We start from the raw sequence: 18,556 nt of genomic DNA, 5'->3' as shown, positions 1-18,556 counted from the left end.
TGAGACCTCTTGCTCTTATATATAAATATACATTTTCCTGGTGGTGCCCTCCATTTACTGTGAATACTAGAGTTATTACCGTATATACTTGTGTATAAGCCGTGTATAAGCCGACCCCCTTAATTTTGCCACAAAAAAAACTGGGAAAACTTATTGACTCACGTATAAGCCTAGGGTGGAAAATGCAGCAGCTACTGGTAAATTTCAAAAATAAAAATAGATACCAATAAAAGTAAAATTAATTGAGACATCAGTAGGTTAAATATTTTTGAATAGCCATATTGAATCAGGAGCTCCATATAATGCTCCATACAGTTCATGATGGCCCCATACAAAATACACCCCATATAATGCTGCACAAAGGTTAATAATGGCTCCATAAGGTGCTCCATAGAATAATATGCTCTGGCCCCATAAGATGTTCCATAGATTATGCCCCATATGCTGCCCTATAAGATGCTCCATAAAATATGCCCCCATATGCTGCCCCCCATTAGATGCTCCATTGAATATGCCCCCATAAGATGCTCCATAGATTATGCCCCCAAAAGCTGCTCCATAGATTATGCCGCATATGCTGCCCTCATAAGATGCTCCATAGAATATGCCCCCATATGCTGCCCACATAAGATGCTCCATTGAATATGCTTCCATATGCTACCCCCATAAGATGCTCCATTGAATATGCTTCTATATGCTGCCCCCATAAGATGCTTCATTGAATATGCCCGCATATGCTGCCCCCACAAGATGCTCCATTGAATATGCCCCCATAAGATGCTTCATAGATTATGCCCCCATGTGCTGCCCCCATAAGATGCTTCATTGAATATGCCCGCATATGCTGCCCCCACAAGATGCTCCATTGAATATGCCCCCATAAGATGCCCCATAGATTATGCCCCCATACAGGGCTGTGGAGTCGGTAAGCCACAGTTGCGACTCCGACTCCTGGATTTTATCAGGCTCCGACTCCTTCATAAATGGCCAATTCATAACAACAAATTTACTGTTGTAAAATATTAAACACCGTGCTTATTCAGTTTCTCACCATCATATAAGTAATCAGACCACTTAGAGCAAAAAATACATTTATTAGAATACAATTAGAATATAGCAAATAACTTTTATAAACTTTTCTAAACTGTAAGTAAATATGCAATAAACACTTTTATGCAGTTAAGAAGAAATCTATAAATTTGTCCTCAGAAAAAGTATTGCCTCTGTCAGATCCTCCTTCATGGATGCCCTCAAATCTGATCTAATTATTTTGAGAGCAGAGAACAACCTCTCTACACTAACTTGTGTTGGTGGCAAAGCAGTAACCACTCGGGCAACATCTCTGACAATGTCAGGATACAGAGGAATCGCTTGTTGCACTGTTATTTTTGATGAACGGCCAAATTTCTCAATTTCTTTTAGTGCACATGAAAAATTCTGCTGAAATGTACTGGCTGTGTTCCTTGATGGGGATGACTCTTCTTCTATGTGGGAACGCTTTGCACGGTCCTTGTGATCCAAATATTTTTCGAAATTAAATTCTTCATCAGTTGATGATGAGGGTGAAGATGTGGCAGGACGACCAAATTCTTCTTGTTCCTCCTGACTGTTCTGCAACCCTTTCATCCTTACTGCTATTTCAAACAGAGCTTCTTTTCCTTTACTTAGCTGTTGATCATCTAGAAGAATCCGATGCATTGGGTCTACATAAACAGCTGCCAAAAGAATGTTATTTTGTAATAGTAGCTCCTCTCTCCGTTTCATTGATGTAGCAATGCCACTTGCAATTAACCCTCCTCTTTGGGACAGGCGAAACATGAGGTTCTTCCACTCCTTTAAGAAAATACCTGGAGTTAAGTCCTCTGCTTGTAATTTTTTAGTCACTGTAAATGGGTGCTCTAGCAATTTTTCCAGCTCAGTCACCTGATTCCACTGACTTTCATTTAGCGTCAGTTGAGGGTTAGCCATGTCTACAAGAAAGGTTTTCAGTTCAACCAAGCGCTGAATCATTAAGTAAGTACTGCCCCATCGTGTGGCTTGATCAATAATTGCCCCTTTTCCAGCACGTCTCTTCAAAATTGAGTCAACTTTAGGGGTTCTGGCAACAGTAGCCAATTTTCTCACCTTGCCAATCAGTGCAGCAGCATGTCCTTCTTGCAGACTGTCTCTTATAGCCAGCTGTAGCGTATGCACAACACAGCGCATGTGATGAATGAAAGAACATATTGACACAGTTTCAACAAGATCATCTAAACTATCATGTTGCTGTTCATCTGAAGCAACTTCAGTTTGCTCCTCAGTTACAATACTGTGTTCCTCTATTTCAAACATTTCTGTGTCTGTGGACCCAGAATGTTCTTCTAGCTGCTGGTCACCATCATTACTCTCATTCATTAGCTTAATAGTACTTATCATATTTGAAGCATTGTCAGTTACGACAGAAAGAACTTGCTCTTTTTTAAGTTCATAGTCTTGCAGAACCTTTTCCACCAAGACCTGGAGAAACTCACTGGTGTGATGAGCTTTGGTGTCTTTTTCTTTTACTGCCAATGTCTTGGTAACTATTTCATTTTTGTCACAAACAAATCGGACACTGATGGCAAAATAGTTCACTCTGTGACGTGTGCAGGCATCCATTTTGAGAAACAAAGCGTCCCTTGAGAGTTTTTTTAAGTTCTTCCTTTTGTTTAAAAGCTTCTTCGATTACTAATTTTCTAATACTCTCTCTCTCTCCAGAGAAACACCAAGCTTGCGGGCCATTTCCCCATTCAGACACATAAAAGCTGGTCGTGAAAATAATGAAATAGGCACACTATCCTTTACAACAAGCTCTATGATCTGTTTTTTAAATCTATCTACTGTCATTGTCACAGTAACTTTGTCACTGACAAAATATCTTGCAACTGATGGCTGCAAAGTTCTCTGCTCCTTTGTTTGGCTGGAAGAGCTGGGCACTGGTTCATTGGTTTGGATGCAGTCTTTCTCATCCACTGCTTTCAGTACTTCTGGATGAAAGCGCTGTAAATGTCTCTTTAGATTAGAAGCTCTGGTAGGAGCATTTTTATCTTTGCCTGAATATGCACTCATCTTGGCTTCACAGCATTTGTTTTTGTCTGGATCATTTGTCATACACTGACAGACAATGTTTTCTATCTTGAGTGATGGTGAAATGTTCAAATACAGCTGATTTAATGTGATGCTTCTTTGACATTCTCAGGTTTTTAATTCTGCATTCACAATCCAAATGACAATTGTTTTTCCTAAAAACAATTGTACAAAATTATTGCCAGGTCGTACAACTGATATAGTGGTCAGTAATACTGTTATTATTCCTCATGTACTCACAGTTAACTGATGCAAAGTTTGTTGAAAGGATAATACTTCTTACAGTCTTCATCTTCTGAGTAGCAGGCAGCTGTGAGATGCTTGGAAGATGCACACCTAGTATGATCTAGTCTAGAGGAGGAGCTTTACTACTAAGAATTTGCAACACATTTTCACTTTCAGTTTCATACATTGTAAGTAGGGGGGTTGGGGCAGCATGAGGTTAACCAAGTATAAGATTAGATAAGGGCAGTGGAGAACAGTGACACACAAGAAGTAAGAAATGTCTCTATCTCCAGCAGAACTGCTTATCACTGTTGTTCATAGTTTGATAGAACATATATATTTGAGTAACATTTATAAAATTCATATGAAAGTTCAATTATGAAATATTAATACATTTTTTTTTAAAGCTGGAGTCGGTACATTTCTATAAAAATATTGGAGAAAGAGAAACCAATCACAAACTAAAATGTTTCTATACTAATGCACAAAGCATGGGCAACAAACAAGGAGAATTGGAACTACTAACACAGGAACAGAAATATGATGTAATTGGAATCACTGAAACTTGGTGGGACAATACACATGATTGGAATACAAGACTAGAAGGATACAACTTATTTGCAAGAAACAGACTTGATAAACGAGGAGGGGGTGTCGCATTGTATGTTCGAAACGCGTATATCTGCACAGAGATTGAAGCTTCAGAGACTGGGAGTTCTGTGGAAACTGTTTGGGTAAGAATACAAGGACAGAACAATGGAAAGGACACCATTGTAGGCATTTACTACAGGCCGCCTGTGCAAGCCGAAGATATAGATGAACTCTTTATGCATCAGATGGCCAAGTTCTCCAAAAAATATGACATAGTTGTCATGGGAGATTTCAACTATCCAGACATTTGTTGGGAATCTCTCTCAGGCAAAACTAAGAGGTCAAGGAAATTCTTATCCTCTCTTGCTGACAACTTTATCTTCCAAAAGGTAAGGGAGAAAACAAGGGGAACTGCTACCTTGGATCTAATCCTTATAAACAGGGAGGAAATGGTTGAGGAGGTAAAAGTGGCTGGGACCCTAGGAGGTAGCGACCATGCTATTTTAGAATTTTGGATTACTAGAGGTGGAAGACCTGTGAAGACTCAGACGTCAAGGTTAGATTTCAGAAAGGCAGATTTTAAGGGATTCAGAAAGAGAATTGGAGGGATCCAATGGCTGGATATCCTTAAAGACAAAAATGTCCAGGAAGGATGGGAAATCTTGAAAAGTGAAATTCTCAAAGCACAGTTGTTAACAATTCCGAAAAGAGGGAAGAATAGGAAGCATTTAAGGAAACCAGGATGGATGAACACCGAACTTAAGCACATGCTAAAAAGGAAGAAAAAAATGTTTATAAAATGGAAAGAGGGAGGCATATCTAAAGAAGAATATAATGCTGTCTGCAGAACCTGCAGGGCACAAATCAGATTAGCTAAAGCTGAAAATGAACTGAGGCTTGCAAGAGATGTCAAAAGCAATAATAAAGGATTTTGGGGATATGTCAAAAGTAAAAGAAAAGTCAAAGATGCTATAGGATTTTTACAGGATGAAAATGATGAAATGGTAAGACAGGATGTTGAGAAGGCTGAACTTTTAAATTCCTATTTTGCTTCTGTTTTCTCTCAGAAAGGAAATGCAACATCAACTGTTATTCACTGTCCTATTAAGGGAATAGAAGAATCCAGGATATCTATAAACAGAAAGATAGTGAGGAAACACTTAGCTAACCTAAATGAATTCAAGTCTCCAGGTCCAGATGAATTACACCCCAGAGTACTGAAGGAGATAGCAGAAGAAATTTTTGAACCCCTCTCCATAATCTTTGAAAATTCTTGGAGAACAGGAGAAGTGCCAGAAGACTGGAGAAGAGCAAATGTTGTTCCTATCTTCAAAAAGGGGAAGAAGGTGGACCCAGGCAACTATAGGCCGGTGAGTCTGACTTCTATACCAGGAAAGATCTTTGAACAAATTATTAAACAACATGTATGTCAATACCTGGATAAGAATGAAGTGATTAAACAGAGTCAGCATGGGTTTCTAACTAATAAGTCATGTCAGACTAACTTAATTTCCTTCTATGACGGTATCACTGATTGGGTGGATCAAGGAAATGCTGTAGATATAGTATATCTTGACTTCAGCAAAGCATTTGACAAAGTCTCTCATACAATCCTTATTGAAAAAATGACTAAGTATGGAATGGACAAGGCAACTGTTAGGTGGATTCATAACTGGCTTAGTGATCGGACCCAAAGAGTGGTCGTAAATGGCTGCACATCCAGTTGGAAGAATGTCTCAAGTGGGGTACCACAGGGCTCTGTCCTGGGCCCTGTATTGTTCAACATCTTTATCAACGATTTAGATGAAGGAATTGAGGGTAAACTGATTAAATTTGCTGATGACACAAAGCTAGGAGGGATAGCTAATACTAGAGAAGAGAGAGAGAGGATTCAAAAAGATTTAAATAAACTGGAGAAGTGGGCAGCAACTAACAGAATGGTTTTTAACAGGGAGAAATGCAAAGTACTACATCTGGGCAATAAAAATGAAAAAAACATATATAGAATGGGAGGAATAGGGCTAAGTGACAGCACATGTGAAAAAGACTTGGGTATACTAATAGATCACAGACTGAATATGAGTCAACAGTGTGATGCAGCAGCAAAAAAGGCAAATGCAATTCTAGGATGTATTAACAGAAGCATACAGTCTAGATCACGTGAAGTCATTATTTCCCTCTACTCCTCTTTGGTCAGACCTCATCTGGAATATTGTGTCCAGTTTTGGGCACATTTTAAAAAAGACATCAACAAACTGGAGCAAGTTCAGAAAAGAGCGACCAGAATGGTGACCGGTCTGCAAACCCTGTCTTATGAGGAAAGGTTGCAGGATTTGGGAATGTTTAGTTTGCAAAAGAGAAGACTGAGAGGAGACTTAATAGCTGTCTACAAATATCTAAAGGGCTGTCACATTGTAGAAGGATCAACTTTATTCTCATTTGCACAAGGAAAGACTAGAAGCAATGGGATGAAACTGAATGGGAAGAGACACAGATTAGATATTAGAAAAAACTTTTTGACAGTTAGAGTGATCAATGAGTGGAACAGGCTGCCACGAGAAGTGGTGAGTTCTCCTTCAATGGAAGTCTTCAAACAGAGGCTGGACAGACATCTGACTGGGATGATTTAGCGAATCCTGCTTTGAGCAGGGGGTTGGACCAGATGGCCCAGGAGGTCCCTTCCAACTCTACGATTCTATGTCGATATAAGACGGACTTGACTATCAACATCTTTCCTGACTCCAGCCAAAACTAACTCCGACTCCACGACTCCGACTCCACAGCCCTGCCCCCATATATTGCTGCTGCCGCTACTGGAGGAATTAAAAAGAGGAAAAAAAAAAACCACTCACCTCTCGTCGCTGGGGGCCAGGTGCCGGTGTGCTGAGCAGGCGGACACAGGCGCGCTATAGGGGACAGGTGTCGCTGCTGGCTCAGGACCCGGCACCTGAGATATTCACCTGTCCAGTTTCCAATGCTGCTCGCCGCTGTCTTCACGCCGGGTCGTTCTGTCTGTGATTGTTTAGGCAGAGGGCATGCCTTGACTACGTCACTGCGTCCTCTGCTGCCTGAACGTCACTGACAGAGGGACCCGGCAGGCAGGCAGTATTGGAACCGGGACAGGTGAATATCGCATATACTTACCTCCCCCTGGCGCGTCTCTGCAGCCCCGTTTTCCCACAGTCTCCCTTCCTTCCTTCAGCAGTCACGTGGTACCGCTCATTAAAGTCATAAATATGCGCATATTCATGACTTTGATGAGCGGTGCCATGTGACCGCTGTAGGAAGGAAAGGAGACTGGGACAAGCAGGGGGGCTGCAGAGACACGCCGGGGGGGGTGTGTCAATATGTGACACCCCCGTTCCCCCTCCCCCTGGCTACATGACTCGCGTATAAGCCGAGAGGGGGGGACTTTCAGCCCAAAAAAATGAGCTGAAAACCTCGACTTATACGCGAGTATATACTGTACTGTACCTCAGAGTGGTACTGGTCAGATTTAAAAAATTTGGCCTGTTCATTAAGGTGAAAATGAGCTCTGTCACTAAGGGGTTTAAAGGTAATATTCACCAATAATTTATCTTCTGACCATTTGTGTCAGGGTCTGCTAGCTGGAATATCAACAATCTTCAAACAAAGGGAACACTGCACACGTTCCACCACAGAAGCAGTTTTGGAAAATTTGCAGAGATTTCAGACACAAGAAATCTACAATTTCGAATAATGGAAAGTCCAAGAGACTCCAAAGGTGTTTGGATGCGATTCTGAAAAACATGGCCCCTTTGTTTGAGGAGCTGGCAGGGGCTCCATTTCACAGATCCCCACTGACCTTAAATTGTTCTATTTCCATGGCGTATATCGAAGTCTGTCAGAACTTTAGGTAGATTTACAGTTTACAAAGCTTACATACTCAAGTGCTTTGCACTGTATCTAAGGCAAATACATACAGATCATATGTGACCATACAAAAAATTACAATAAAGACATACCGTAGTTATGGGCAACCTTAAAGGTTGAAAATTGCAAAAATTATATTGCTAGTAGCTTTAATTCCAAAGCAGAAAAAAGGGTCATACTCCGCCTTATACAATTGCCCTATAACGGTATTGAAAGCTAATGATACGGCAGCCTAAAAATATCTATTTAAAGGGGTTGTCCACTACTATCATATCGATGACTTATCCTGGGAGCTATGAATAGGAGTTAATGTGCGGTATCCAGGAGCGGACACTAAACAGTGTTAGAGAGCTGCGCGTTCCACTTCATACACTAATTCCCCCAGAAGAAGGCACGCCAGTCGAAACGTGTGTGGGGGAAGTAGCACCCATCTTCAACTTAGGCAAATTACTTTTTATACAGTTTATGCATGCATTAGGCAAATTAAATGGTTCTTGTGGAGTTACGCTCTGTGTCTTGTTGCACTTTTTTTTTATATCTCCTTTGTTACCACACTAGATCACTTTTCTTAGTGTAAGATGTATGTATTTACTCATATCTAGTACTGATGAGCGAACGTGCTCGGATAAGGTCTAATCTGAGTATGCTCGTGTGCTAACCAAGTGTCTTCAGCCTGCTTGAATACTATGTTCGAGTCTCCACGGCTGTATGTCTTGCGGCTGTTAGACACCAGTAAACACATGCAATCCCTGCATGTGTTGCGGCTGTCTAACAGCCGCTACACATGCAGCCACGGGGACTCGAACAAATTATCTGAAGACACTCGGTTGGCACACAAGCATGCTCAGATTAGGCCTTATCCTAGCACGTTCGCTCATCACCAATTACCTGCACACCATTTCAATAGATTCTATGGTTGTCTTTGTATTTAATAACAGTGATTTTTAATAGAGTTCTTTGTGCGCATTTTTATGTATATGATCCCATGACTCAGCATGCGTTGAACTTTGCTCTTTTGTCCTACTCAGAGGTACCAGATAGACTTAAGACTTATTTTAGGTTTAGATAGTGGTCTCAGCCAATTGCAGCACTTTACATTTGCCTATTACATACGGTCACAGACTGAACTGGTAACTGGTGATCGTCGGGGATGGCAGGTGCCGGATGTATGAAGGGACATGAAGAGCCAGAAGCGCAGACCATGAGCTGCTGTGTATGTAGCGCTGCTAGGAAATAACATACATTTACCAACCGTGAAAGCTGCGGGATGTGTTAATAAGTGTCATGTCAGGGATCCTAATCCAACAGATACAAGTCTGAGAATATGGCCATGCTGCTGGCCAACTTCAATGGAACAATTGTGAAATGGATTTTGTTAGATGTACACATAACTGAATGTATGTTACTAGCCAAAGACTCCAGAGGAATAAAGTGTGGCTCCAGTATTAGCCTGAATGCCGGATTTATACACAGTGTACATGGTAGAGGCTCCAATTAGCCCTATGTGCACACGTTCCATTTTTGCAGCAAAAAAAAAAAATCTGCTGCAAATACTGATGTGTTGGCAAGAAAAAAAAATATCAGTGCCTTTCTGATGCAATTTTCCCCATTCATTAAAACGGGTGAAAATTGCTGCAAAGACGCTGAAGGAATTGACACGCCAAAGACATGAAACCGCTTCAAGTCTGCAAGGAAAAATGGGCAATATATGCATGAGATTTCAGAAAACTCATTCACTTTGCTAGCATAGTGAAACACTTTTTTTTGTGCCACAAATGTGACATGTGAACATAGCCTTATTGCTACTGGTACCTTTGTGATTGCTCAATTCCACCACAGACTGCAATCAGATATTTTCTGAATTACCACTCTATATAACACACACAAAAGGGGGATTATTACCGTTCTGTAGTTCTAGATAGACTGCCAGAAGTATTGCCTCTGGTGGGATTTCCTTGGGATGGATCATGGATGCAGCCTTGAAAATGGAAAACAAGTAATGGTAAGAATCTAAAAGTCAAAGCACTTATCTAATGAATTATTAGGCGGTAAGAAGCTAATCTCTGGATACATTCTTCTAAATATACAGCTGAAAGATGATCCAGATGATCCTGGGCCAGGCTCATCTTGAGATTTAATACTACTTCTTCTAGCTCTAATTGCTGCGACGACTCCCTGTGGGCTCAACACCATCAGATACCATCTACATTACCCCTTCAGAGCACTTAACCCTCCCTGGCTGAAATAATCAGCTACCATTATTACACACGCAAAGAAAAAACAACCGATCCCGCAGAGAAATCAGTGTACAGAGGACAAATAAATCAAGACCTTAATGAAATGCTCTTCTTTAATTTGCATGTATAATTACAAGGCACGATAGTGAACACACACCGGATCCAATGGCCTTAAAAACTGATCTGTTCCTGCGACCTGTAAGGGTACTGTCACACTTAGCGATGTACCAGCGATACCGACCAGCGATATGACGCCGTCAGGATCGCTGGTACATCGCTAAGTGGTCGCTAGTGAGCTGCCACACAAGCAGATCTCACCAGCGACATCGCTGGGGACGGGGGTCGCTACTTACCTGTCACACCAGGCGATCCTGCGTCCTCCCGCCTGGCTCCACGCGTCGCTCGTCGTCACAGCAGTCCTGGACGTTCTCGCACGATCAGCGATAACCAGCGGGGGAGCCGGTCGTAGGCAAGTATCAGACACAGCGATATCGCTAGCAATATCGCTATAACGTCACTAGTTATAGCGATATTGCTAGCGATATCTCTTAGTGTGACAGGCCCTTAAGTCTGCCCAGGTACAAAAAGTGCCACACACAGTATGTTACCTTAATTACAAGAGCATGGATGAATTTAGGAGGAAAAACGAAAAATCAATACTGCCAAGATGATGGAGGCTGCTGGAAAGAAGCACTGCAGAACCGAAAGCAACATGTTCAGGAACATGCAAGAGGGCGCCGCGCCGAACAGAATACTCCTGTGCTAATGGCAGATTCCCCAACCAGTTTGAATGATTTGGTGGAGAACTAAATGGCTCTAGTAACACAATTTTTTTTCCATCGGCAAGAGAAACTATGTGCATATTAATTTACAACTGGCACATAGGATCAGACGATTCAGGGAAGCTGCGTCTGTGCGTAAATGGAAAGAATTGATGATGAATGACAGTTTATGTATAGGTAAATGCAGCCAACTTCCCAATATATCTGCCGGGGAAAGTTCAGGAGGCCCTCCTACACAATGGACTTATCATCCGAGCATGTCTATATCAGCAGATTTGGCCAATGTTAGTCTCATGTGTATGGGGGCCGTTATTGGCCTCCGACTTTACAACCCCATGAAAAACAATTACATGAACGTTGGCTGGAGGAGAATTTCACACAAGCGACATGACACAGACCAATTACCACATACTACATGAACAGAGCCAAGTCCTAGGAGTGCAAGGGGAGGTCCAAGCAGGGGAGCCATGCTCCCTATGTACAAATTGTGCAAATGAATAGAGAGTCATTCAGAAAAAAAAAAAAAGACCCCTTCATATCTATGGGAATTCCTACTACCAAAACAAACATAACCGGACTATCTCCTGGAGTGATGGAAATGGCCTTCACGATCTGTAGTAATCTGCCTACCTAGACGGCTGCAAATGTTTGTGTCTATCCACTCACTTTATTCAAATCTCCAGAAAGAAAAAGGAAACTAGTACGTATGAAGATCACACATTGTACGGTGGATAGTGGCAAAGTCTCAGCAGTGAGATGAGACATCCAGTAATGTGCTTACCTGGTGAAGACATTTTCTTGCTTTATCATATTCACTCCGTAAACAGTACGCACTCCCGAGGTTAAAAAGCATCATGGTCCTAGCTGAGGTGACTGAACTTGGATAGCACTGTGGCGTCTGCTTTCCCACTGAAACAACGAAATACAGTATAGTGATCAGCAAAGGACAAAAAGGTTGAGAAGTATTATTGATGGTCAGTAATGTTTAATTATTCCTTACGTGACTGGTCAGAAATAAGTATGGACAGCAACAAGGGTGCGGGTATAAGCAGATCTTCCAAATTCAGGGCACAATCACACAATTTTTTATTCTAACATAGATTACTATGGCTGAAAAATTCATGTTAATAATGATAATAAAAGCTGGAGGGAATTTTTTTTTTGTTACTTTAGTGTAACTTTGGAGCGTTTCTTTTCCAGACAGAAACGTCTTAAGAATCCACAGTTTGATTTTTTTTCCAAGCTAAAGAAAAAAAAACATGCTGGCGTGAGTTTCTTACATTTTTTTTTGTCCCTGGGCTTACTAAGGTGCTGCTCAGTACTGCTAAAGACCCCCTCATTTCATAACAACCCATGGGTGACTTGCGATCACATCACGGGTGCGCCGATGGGATCACTGAATGCCGCGCCCCCATACCAGCGCATGTTAAATGTCGCTTATTTTATGCCTGCAGATCCCTTAAGTATTCTGATTTTGTTTTCTGTAAATTCATCACATGGTTCTAGAGATATGGATTTTATTTAGTGCTTTTTTATTTTTTTTTATTTTAACAAGAGGGTGCTGGTCACAAGGTAATTATGCAGAGCAGTCTAAAGACCCCCCCCAGAGAGTCCTGTGAGCCACGTCCCTTGGTAAAAATCATAGCACTTAGCACTATTTTTTCAAATTTGACTAATTATTACTCCAAGCAGTCTCAATTTATTGAATTTGACCACGTCCACGTTGAATATCTCGGCCTCATACATAGGCGATTCCACTGTAGTTATAAGTTTGAGGCCTTTTTATGGCTTTCATGGTGAATTGTTTTTTTTCTTATGTATTAATAAATTAATTCATAAACTAACAACTAATAATGTTTTACGGAGCCAATCTTTTTTTTATATTAGTATGCTTGACCAAAATGGATTACCAGATTCCATAGGTTCATTATCTCCTTTATCAGAGGCTGCAAAAAAAAAAAAAAAAAATGAGGTCAGACAAAAAAAAGGGCTTGTGACAAAATAGAACATGAAAGCAAGAAGTCGTGCATTATAAACAACCACTAAAATGTTTTTTTTCTCCACGATATTGATGGCCTTCCCCGATCAAATATTACCCACTCAGCAGTGGCTGGATACATGGTGTAAGGAAAATAACAGCACCACTCCATCACACTGTTTAGTGGGCTGCTGTTGGGTTCAGCAGTCCAGTACCTACCAAAATATACAGAAGCTGAATGGAAGTAACCAGTAGCGCCCATTGTAGAGTGTGACGGAGCGGTGCAGTTCTGCTCTGTACACAGCTGATCAACACCGGGGCTGGGAGTTAGACCCATAGCGATCTGATAACAATTACCGTATATACTCGTGTAAAAGCAAGAGTTTTTCTGCACTTTATGCTGAAAAAGCCCCTTCAGCTTATACTCTAGTGAGGGTCCCACAAGACGGAGGCGGAGCTGCAGCAGTGGTCTTCACTCCCATGGGCGTGGAGAGCAGTGAATATTCATTCCCTTTAATAGCGGGCACATGTGATTGCCCGGCTGCAGCAGGAAGCCGGTGGCTGCGACTACTGTGCCCGCTATAAAAGAGAAATGAATATTCACTGCTCTACACGCCCATAGTCCCAGGTGTGGAGAGCAGTGAATATGCATTCCCTTTAGTAGTGGGCACACGTGATTGCCCGGCCGCAGCAGGAAGCCGGCGGCTGCGACTGCTGTGCACACTATTGAAGAGAAATGACTATTCACTGCTCTACACGTCCATAGTCCCAGGTGTGGGGAGCAGTGATTATTCCGTCAGCTGTCCTCTGATTGTATGCAGCTCATGACCATCACCGCCATGTGCAGCTTACAATCATAAATCAGCTAGTGGCATCAGAAAAAAGACGCAGAGCAAGGGAGTCCAGGGAAGGCAAATAGTTTTTTTTTCTTTTTTTTTAATGTTATTCTGATTGGGGCTATGCATATCAGGATTGGGATGAGGGTACCATGCATACCAGCATGGGGATGAGGGGATCATGTACACCAGATTAGGGAAGAAAAGGACATGCATACCAGGATAGGGAAGAAGAGGACATGCATACCAGGATAGGGAAGAAGAGGACATGCATACCAGGATAGGTAAGAAGGGGACATGCATACCAGGATAGGGAAGAAGGGGACATGCATACCAGGATAGGGAAGAAGGGGACATGCATACCAGGATAGGGAAGAAGGGGACATGCATACCAGGATAGGGAAGAAAGGGACATGCATACCAGGATGGGGATGAGGGGACGATGCATACTAGGATAGGGATGAGGGGGTCATGCATACCAAGATAGGGAAGTAGGGGACATGCATACCAAGATTGGGATGCGGGCGCCATGCATACGAGGATGGGGAGGAAGGGGACATGCATATCAGGATAGGGATGAGGGGGCCATGCATACCAGGATGGGGATGAGGTTACCATGCACACCACGATGGGCATGAGGGGGATCATGCATACCAGGATAGGGATGAGGTGGCCATGCATACCAGGATAGGGATGAGGGGGCCATGCATAAGAGGATGGGGAGGAAGAGGACATGTAAGCCAGGATAGGGATGAGTATGCCATGCATACCCGACTTATACTAAAAGTCAATAAGTTTTCCCATTTTTTGTGGTAATATTAGGTGCCTCAGCTTACATTCGGGTCGGCTTATACTAGAGTATATATGGTACCTCTCCCAAGGATAGATTATTAACATGATAGTACTGCATAACGCCTTTATGCTTTTTAAATGAATTTTTGGAAGGAATTCATGTACTAGTAACCAGTTATTCCCTATGGCACAAAAATGTTACCCATTACTAATAAACATGCAAAAAAGAGGGGGGAAAAAACTTTTAACATTTATTTTTTATTCATCCATTACTAAAATAATTCACACTGATATTTCCAAAAACAGAGTAATTTCCTCAAATCTAGAGAGTATCCAAAGCTATAGAGTAGTTATCACCAATATTCAAGAGTGCACAAAGACCTGAATAACCAATAGTAGCAGGAGAGGAAGCAGACAGTTGTTCATGAATATGTAATACAGGTGATCGGCGCCGGTACCGTTTCTTGCACCACCACAGATCAGATATTAATTACCTATCCTGAGGAAAGATCATCAATATAAAAGTCCCAGACAACCCCTTTAAAGGATTTTATTTTATTTCGCTTCTTGCATGTTTGTCTGGGACCTTTTTTTTTTTCCGACAATTACTTGTATGGGTTTGTTACCACTACTTATATAGTACTAATATACAACATTTGATGTCGTTTAATGGAGAATTCATTCACACCAATTCTTGTTTATGATGAAGCATGCGTTCTTTCTGGGGTAAACTTCATAGAAAGCCAATTAAACCCATTTGTGTTTATTAGAGTAAAGAAAAAGATGTAGTACCCAGGAGAAACTCTTGCAAATAAAGTACATAAAAACTCCTGGTTGTATTAAAACTCAAGAGCCGTGAGGTTAAGAGAGACTGAAAAGCCCTTTTTACCTATTTTCCGAACTCATACATTGCTTTATTAGATTTCTATTTCATTATTTTTGCTAGTTTTCATCAAAAGAGCTAAAAGCTAAGATTTGGATAGCCATATATTAAACTAATAAAATCTCAAATTGTTGATGTTGAGCAGATTATAACCATGTACCAAGGAAGCAACCCCTCCGGTGGTCCACCCTCTGAATACACTAGGATACTGCACATTATGATTATGTGTCGTACAAAAAAAGGGCTAATTAATCTGCAGTCTTCTCCTAGCAGAGCACATAACGAGCAGAAGCATTGGAAAGATTATGCTACAAATAAATGAGTCACTGCAATAAGTATTGACGGACTGTCTGAACATACTGTGCCAATAAATTATGGAGCAGTGGGGCTGGAAATGTGTGTGTGAGCCCATGTGTGCATTACTGCTTCCAACAGAGCAGCAGATAAAAGTAGGATTTTAGTCAAGTGTGGTTTCATTAACCTTGCTCCTGTTCATGTGATAAAACCCCAAGGGACACATCTGTGACGTTTTCTGGGTTCAGATGAGTGATGGCATCCGAGATCCTGTCCAGGGAGATAAGTGCTTCGGCAGCATACAAGTGCCCCAAGAACCTGTGAAAACAAAGACAAAGTCAGGGTTTGGCCCTGAAACTGGTCACAAAACTTTACACACATATGTGTGAATGCCAAATATAAGCAATGTGCTGACTTACCTGATTCAGTGTCACAGGGGTCAGAGAAATAACATTTTTACTGCAATTATTATTTCATTAATGACCTTGTTAGGGTATGTGCACACGCTGAGGATTGGGGTGCGGATTTGGCAGCGCGGTTTGGCCCGGCGGTTTGACCATCTCCACAATGGAGGAGATGGCAAACCGCAGCGGAGTCCGCAGAAAGAATTGACATGTCAATTCTTTCTGCGGTTTTAAAACCGCAGGAAAACCGCGCGGAAAAATCTGCACAGTCTGCACTGCGGTTTTTTATTCCCATAGGGAATAATGGTACTGTACACCGCAGCAAAAACTGCTGCGGACCTGCAGCGGCCAAACCGCAGCAGAATCCGCAGCGTGTGCACACACCCTTAGGGTGTGTGCACATGCTGTGGTTCTGCAGCGGATTTGGCCGCTGCGGGTCCGCAGCAGTTTTTGCTACGGTGTACAGTACCATAATATCCTATGGATATTAAAAACCGCAGTGCAGACGGTGCGGATTTTTCCGCGCGGTTTTCCTGCGGTTTTGAAACTGTAGAAAGAATTGACATGTTGGATTCCGCTGCGATATGCCATCTCCTCCATTGTGGAGATGAAAAACCGCAGGGCAAAACCGCAGAGCAATCCGCAGGTATTTTGACCTGCAGATTTACCTGCGGATTTTACAAAATCCGCACCCCATTCCGCAGCGTGTGCACGTAGCCTGAGAAACCATCTGTGTATGAGGTCGGGGACATTTAGTAAATTAACCTGTTTATGTTGCTGTAAGTTTAATAATAGTTGTAACTATTTATTTTCAGGAAGATAACATTCAAATACATGCTAAGCCAAAAAGGTCTCTTGCCCAACAAGTTAGGATTGGAATGGCTAAGGGTACTGTTACACCTAGCGACTCACCAGCGATCCCGACCAGCGATATGACGCGGTCAGGATCGCTGGTGAATCGCTAGGTGGTCGCTAGTGAGCTGCCACACAGGCAGATCTCACCAGCGACATCGCTGGGGACGGGGATCGCTACTTACCTGTCAGACGAGGCGATCCTGCGCCCTCCCGCCCGGCTCCACGCGTCGCTCGTCGTCACAGCAGAAAGCGCCGCAGGAAGTGACCGACGAGGAATGATCCAGGAGCTTCTCTCGCGATCAGCGATAACCAGCGGGGGGAGCCGGTCGGAGGTAAGTATCACATGCAGCGATATCGCTAGCAATATCGCTGCAACGTCACAAAATCGGTGACTTTACAGCGATATTGCTAGCGATATCGCAGTGTGTAATGGGGGCTTAAGCAGCAGGCCTTAGATTACAGAGTCCTGCTTTGAGCAGGGGGTTGGACATGATGACCCTGGAGGTCTCTTCAACTCCACCAATCCATGATTCTGCTTGAAAGTATTTTGGGATGTCTCATGGACGGACCGCCAAATTCATGGAGCTGCCACTATAGCAGAGAGGCCCTCTTGGCTTTTTGATTTTATTTTTTTAAAGCATTCTCAGTTGGGCTGGGACTGTCTCCATGCTCAGGAAGCTGTCCATTCAGAAGTTCATACACCATATGGCTTCTGGTTAGGACATAGGAATACGTTTGATGTAACAGTTAAAGATTCTACCATTCTCTAATTGCACATTATACTGGAAAGGTCACTGCAAATACATATTTTCCATAAATACTAGATCCGGTCATCTTTTGTGATCGACATTGGTCATTTAATATTTTCAACACAAATCAGTTTAAATATATATCTGCAAGCTTCTATTCCTACTTTTAATGACCACATATATTTCTGCATAATGCAAATTCCCATTTAAAACAGGACTCCAATTGACTATTTGTTCCCGATTATTACCCCAAAGAAAGTACTGTGCAAACGCTTTAGGCTGGGGTGGAAAAATGCTGCAAAGTAAGAATGCTCTCAAATAGACAAGTGTTAATAGTTTTATCAATTGACACAATGCAACGTAAATGAACAAAAGAGAAATCAAAATCAATAATTGACGTGACCCTCCTTTGCCATAAAAACAGCAGAAATTCCAAGATTTTGTAGGATTACAGGAAGATGAATGAGTAACCAAACCAAAGTAGTAATAATCGGGGGCGTGGCTATGCCGTGAGAGGGAGAGGACGCTGGTGAGGAGAGCTCCGCATAATCCTGCCATATCCTGGTCCCTAGACCTTTTTCTGGCGGCTCACCTGCTGCTGGCTGGACCTCCCTCGGACGCTAGGACCCCTTGGGCGCTTTGTGGCAGGTCGGGAGACGGATCCTGAGAGCGGGCGACAGGGGAGATTAAGAGCGGGCGGCTGGTTCTCCCACGAGGCGGCGGCCATCTTGGGCGCGCAGCTCAACTGCTGAGAGCTGCAGCGCTGGCTTCCCATTGCTGCACCACCGCCAGGGAGAGAGGAGATTTGATTGACAATCCGGGGGAGCGCGAGGTGAGTGCCCTGGGAAACGGGCCCCTGCGCGGTATCCCTCTCTGCCCATCCACTCACTGCCGGCTGGCGCCATTATTAAGGGAGGCTTTGTGCACCCTC

At 42.6% G+C, this 18,556-nt stretch overlaps 1 protein-coding gene across 8 annotated transcripts in view; it reads right to left on the bottom strand.

The window, feature by feature from the left end:
* The window catches only part of CNOT10 (CCR4-NOT transcription complex subunit 10), a 187,473-nt gene that overhangs the window by 12,708 nt on the left and 156,209 nt on the right, over positions 1-18,556 (bottom strand). For all 8 annotated transcript variants that reach the window (XM_073568782.1, XM_073568835.1, XM_073568844.1 and 5 more), the window contains 4 exons: positions 15,805-15,935; positions 12,745-12,780; positions 11,616-11,743; positions 9,718-9,793 (listed from right to left, as the gene is read on the bottom strand). In XM_073568782.1, the coding sequence (XP_073424883.1) occupies positions 9,718-9,793; positions 11,616-11,743; positions 12,745-12,780; positions 15,805-15,935 (371 nt within the window). The remainder of the gene's footprint in view (positions 1-9,717; positions 9,794-11,615; positions 11,744-12,744; positions 12,781-15,804; positions 15,936-18,556) is intronic.

This window comes from Dendrobates tinctorius, unplaced genomic scaffold (genome assembly GCF_039654945.1).
Source record: "Dendrobates tinctorius isolate UK_male_01 unplaced genomic scaffold, ASM3965494v1 ptg000005l, whole genome shotgun sequence".
NCBI lineage: Eukaryota > Metazoa > Chordata > Amphibia > Anura > Dendrobatidae > Dendrobates > Dendrobates tinctorius.
Note: the sequence above shows the minus strand (reverse complement) of the source record. Positions and strands in the feature narration are given on the sequence as shown.